The sequence below is a fragment of the Aplidium turbinatum genome, chromosome 3 (assembly GCF_918807975.1).
Source record: "Aplidium turbinatum chromosome 3, kaAplTurb1.1, whole genome shotgun sequence".
Classification (NCBI taxonomy): domain Eukaryota; kingdom Metazoa; phylum Chordata; class Ascidiacea; order Aplousobranchia; family Polyclinidae; genus Aplidium; species Aplidium turbinatum.
In genome coordinates, this window is record NC_137474.1 from 6789712 (window position 1) to 6795126 (window position 5415).

Genomic DNA, 5415 nt, shown 5'->3' on the forward strand with positions numbered 1-5415 from the left:
TAAATGGGAGACAATTAATTATCGTGATCATGCAGGGCGTGAATTGGAAGACGATCGATTCGCCATTGAAATGCATTGGGCAAAAGCTTCGTTAGGGGGCTGTCTTCGAACAACGATTGCGCGCATATTGAATAAGATATAACAATGAAAGTTAGCACTTCAATAAACAGTAACATGTTCTTTTAATTAGATTTGATTTAGATTGTTTATCATTTAAAATGAAGTTTTGGTGATGGTTTGAATTTGGTCAAGTTTAGGTGGCCACCAGATGGAGCTAGTAGTATTTTGGGACTTGGTATTAATTTAGTTGGTTAGATCTATGCTTGTGCTTTCCAACAATAGCAAATTTGTTGAAATTGAACAAGAAATGAATGAATGGGAGACAATTTCCTTCTGGTGTATTTCGTTCCATTTCCACCCCGCACTTCCTCCTTCATAATAGTCCATTCCAATGTGTGACGTCATCATTTTGTCTGGTTGACCAACAGGGCGTCTTGTGGAAGAGCACCATTTTTTCTGATGAAACTATTTGCTGTCAAGTATATGGCTGATACAAACCAAAATTTGCACTTCCTGACTAGCTACAACATTAAGTTTCGCTGAGAAACGTTGTCGTGTTTCTCAGCGAAACTTTAAAACAGCGTTGTCGTGTCATTTTGACCGAATTGACTATATATTTTTTCGGACATTTTGACCGAATTGACTATATTTTTTTCCGACATTTTGCTAAAAAATCGGTCAATGACCGAAAAAAAAAACCTAGCTTATACATATAAAATAATAATTTTTTTTCTGGTAAATATAAAATTACTACAATAGCCTATTTATCTCATATTTCAGTGTTTTGTGAAATGTGTTTGAAACATCAATGCGTTTTAGTTTGATAAAAAGTGGTATAAAACTGTCAAATATGGCTGGACATTTCAAAGCAAAGCGACCACGGTTGAGTCAAAATTCTGACAAGTCATACTTTGAGTCATATGCTGATATAACTGTTCATGAGGAGATGCTTGGTGATGATGTTCGAACCAATTCATATAAACAAGCAATTTTTAATTTAAAAGACTTCATAAAAAATAAGGTAATTACTTGTTTTCAGTAATGGTCAGTTTATGTTAAATTTACTGTCTTTCATTGAGCAGTGTTCATTTTTTTGAGAAGTTAATCCAAAACTTACTTTTTGTTGTGATCATTCATAGGCCTACATTGCTACAAGCATTTTTTCTTTATTTCTTGTTATGGTGTTGACATGTTTTAAAATAACTTTAAGCAAGGTTAGGAGCCTAATTTAACAATACAATTTTGGTAGAGGTTACTGGTACTTTTTTACATGTATATAAATGTTGTAAAACTGAGTTTCATATTTGCAAAATGCAATTTTGTGTCACAGCGCTGACATGCAGGATCTAAATTAGGTTTAGGTGAGATGAAAAGTGTTCGAAGTGGTTTTAATATTGTAAACAACCCATTTGTTATTTTTTAGGTGGTATTAGATGTTGGGGCAGGAACAGGAATATTAAGCTGTTTCTGTGCCCAAGCAGGTGCCAAAAAGGTTTATGCTGTTGAAGCAAGCAATATTGCAGAGCAAGCAAAAAAGGTGTGAGGACAATCTTTTATTAATGTCTTCTAAATGTTTCTACTTTCACCTCCAAGTTGTATGTTTAGGATTTTTGGTGACACAAAGTTAACGAAAATATAATTTTAATATCCACATACTTATAGCATTCGCTTTCAAGGAAGTGTTATTTTAGTTTTAAATTTCAATATGTAAGTTGTCACAATTTTTATTTTGATGCTGCTGGTGCTTGTGATGTTAATTTTCCAAGTTTTTAAATTCTTAATTTTTTAGGTTGTTTTATCAAATGGTCTTTCAGATCAGGTGGAGGTTGTTCAAGGATTGTTAGAAAATATTACTTTACCTGAGCAAGTTGATGTAATAGTAAGTGAATGGATGGGATATTGTCTTTTGTATGAATCCATGCTCACCTCCGTTATTACTGCCAGAGACAGGTTATTGCATGTTTTGTCATATTTTGCTGTAAACATAGGCTTGTGTTTGATGATAAAGCTTAACTTTGAGACTATTAAGTTTATTTTTGTTGTTCCTTGTAGTCAAACTATCGCATCAGAAAAATGGGTCGGCAAGCAAAACCCCTTTTTTGACCAATTAAAATAGGATGCAAAAGTGCATAAACACAAAATGTTAAATTTGATAAGGAACATGGATGTTAATAATTGTGTGTCTGGATATGCCCGAATGAATAATGATTGAGTATTGCATTGTTAACTTACATATATACTCATTGAAGCATGCGCTTTGTAACAAGGTTTTGCTGATGCCTGTACACTGTACACTTTTTTATATTGTCACCTGACAGTATCTGATATGTCCATTGTGGCTACAGGACCTATGCAAACAATTTTGCCATAAACATTGGTTTGTTTCTTTGCTGAAAGTACTGGGCTTGTTTTATAAAATCCATGAAGCAATCAGGGAGCTTTAATGTTTCGCTTTTAGGTTATTGCAGATTTGAAAGAATCTTTGTTTTATACCAGCATCATATAGTCTACATTTGACAACTCTAGGCTACTCAGTAGGCTAACTTATCATCGTGCAACGATTGGAGTTTTTGTAATAAATTTTGTGATTAAGTTTTTGTGATAACAAGTTCCATGTGTGTAGATGGCTGAAACCTGGAGGCTTGTTACTGCCCGATGCTGCTTCCTTATATATTGCCCCAATCTGTGATGATGAAATCATGGTGGAAAAAGTAAACTTTTGGAATGACATGGAGGAAGTGTACGGGGTGGACATGGCTTGTTTGCTACCTTTCGCCAGAAAGTCACTTTCTAAAGAAGTAAGCAAAACTGAAAATAATGCATCAAATACAGTTAAATCGAAACTGCAATTCGTTTTTGCCGTGCGCCACTAAACCTGCAGCAGGCTCTGCGCCAACAATGTGTTTCATAGCTGTCTTTTTAAAGCTATTTACATGATGCAGTTTTTACAAACTGTGGTCAAATTTCCTTAACTTAATTAATGACGCTGTCTGTGTAACTCTCCAGTTCTAAACCAGTAAGATTGTAGTTGCCAATCATATATATACTGTTGGTAAAGGCCACAATAGTCCAGTTGATAAAAAGCGATACTGCATTAGTTTTATTTTCTCCCCATTTTTACTTACAATAGAGACGTGTGGCAAACTTAAAGCTATAGAAAAACAGAAATTGGGTAAAATAAATTGAGTTTTATAAAACCTATTTAGACTGTAGTAGAGAATTTACTAGTTTTTAACAAAAGAGTATAAGAAGTAAAATTTATAAGCGAAGATAAATCATTCCTGGTTAATGGTTATGTAAAATAACGCTATTGTGTCCATAACTAAGTACTTTTTATGGCACACAGGTTATGGTGAAAAGCATATCGTGCGAAAACATCCTTTCGCAGCCGCAGTTAATCTGTCAATTGAATCTGAATAAAGTCACCCATCAGGATATTCAAGACGTACAACATCAATTTCAATTCTACAGTTTCGGCATTGCCGACCTACAGGTTCGCCTTCTGGACCGCATTAATAATTTATGTTTCCTAAAGAATTGCTGGTCTGTGGTGTCTGAACAGCTCTCGGATGTCTCGTTTCTCCGTCTGATCTTAAAGTACAAATTCCATTAAAAATATTTGATTTTCATTCAACGAGATTACTCAGAAAGAAACTGTTTGTTTTACGTTCATTAACTGTCTTTTGACATTGAAATGATATCATAGTGGATTTGTTGTTTACCTTAAGCAATGGTGCTCATATTGTAAATTTTCTTTTTTATTAAATTGGTGTAGTTGATTAGCTGAGTCATCTTTAAAAGCTTTAAATGACTAAAATTGAAGTTTCGGTTCAATTTAAGCCACTTTTATTGGATGAAGTTATACGCAGTGCAGTAAACACAGGTTGAAAGTTTTTATATTTTTGAAGGGTTTTGCGGTTTGGTTTGATGTCTTCTTTCCTTGTCAAGAAAATTTACAACACGAAAAATCGACGAGTCCATTCTTGAAGCAGACTAACAATAACTGCAGCAGCAATTCACATGCTAGCTCAGAAGCCAATAATCATGTGCTTCCGAACCAAAACGAAACGAAAAACAATGAAAACCAACCTTTACCGACAGCTGCCATATCTAATGTTCTCTCAATCGAAGGCGTTAATCACTCAACGAAAGAGCGAAAGTTTGTGTTGTCAACATCACCGTACAGGCAGGAAACCCATTGGAAGCAATCGTTGCTGTACCTGGATGAAGAAATTCAAATTGAACAAGATTCGTCTATATCTGGCTCTATTTGTCTCACGCCATGCGCTGACAATCCTCGGTTTTTAAGCATTAATTTGAATTGCCGGATTGAAGATAAGCCAGCTGTGACGAAAACTTATTTGATGGGCTACGAATTGCCAAATAGCGAGAAGAAATCCGATTGAGATTTGTCACTGTGCTTAAGCAATCCTTTTGGTGCTTTATGTCATGTTTTGCGTCAAAAAGTGATCCATCGAGGCGGCTTATGTTACGTCTGAACCACAGGCAAATGTATGCCATGAACACCAGCTTTCTTTCGGTGCAAAACGTGAAGTAAATGTCTATGTGGCCTACGTGTGTCAGTGAATGTATGTTGTACCATATTGTACATGATATTTCTGTTTCTTGTACGGTATTCATTTGAGTGATGAGCCGATGTCCGATGGGAATAGATTAATTTGAACTGATTTTAATATTTTATACAATTTTTTTTATATAGGCAATTGTACAAACATTGGGGTAAGGATAAATTAGTCTTGTGCCAAAACATAGGGCATCATGCATGATATTACAAGTTTCTGTATTTGCAATTTAAGTTTTGTGGTTTACGTATAAAGAATGTATTACTAAACTCAAAATGTAACTGGGTTTGCAAAAAATCGTTTCAGCGCTCTTTCTGCATATTCTCAAACTTTCTCTGTGTATGGCTGCTGCAGTACAAACAAATTTATCACAACAGCTCTTCGATACCGGCATACAAGCTTAGCGTTAATGAATGAGAGTAGGCGTGCAATTAGCAGGATGAACAATATCATAAGATAGATGTAGGAGTCTTGCAAAGCAACAAACAATTGAATCAAATAGTATTTGTGAATTTTGGTCACGTATTGATCCAAATTTCTTCAAAAAATATATAAAAATGCCACACAATACACATGGCTCGTTGCAATGCAATAGCGGGTGACACCAAGACCAACATCGCAATGTTAAAGGGTTCTCAACTGAGGGTAAATTTACGGAAGAAAGGACCGACTTGGCCAGGGGTGTCCAAAATCCGGCCCATGATACGCTTTTGTATGGTGCGCTTGTTGTTGTACATCAGGGCTACTCAACTGGCGGACCGCGGTCCGAATC

General features: G+C 35.4%; 1 protein-coding gene across 1 annotated transcript; it reads left to right on the top strand.

Annotated features, from left to right (window-relative positions):
- Positions 1-852: 852 nt before the first annotated feature.
- On the top strand, positions 853-5028 carry LOC145767071 (protein arginine N-methyltransferase 6-like). Its single transcript, XM_082578816.1, has 6 exons — positions 853-1081; positions 1484-1597; positions 1850-2010; positions 2684-2858; positions 3407-3553; positions 3969-5028. Exons 1-6 carry the CDS (start codon positions 869-871, stop codon positions 4464-4466), a joined length of 1308 nt encoding a protein of 435 aa, XP_082434942.1. The 5' UTR covers positions 853-868; the 3' UTR covers positions 4467-5028.
- The last annotated feature ends 387 nt before the right edge of the window (positions 5029-5415 follow it).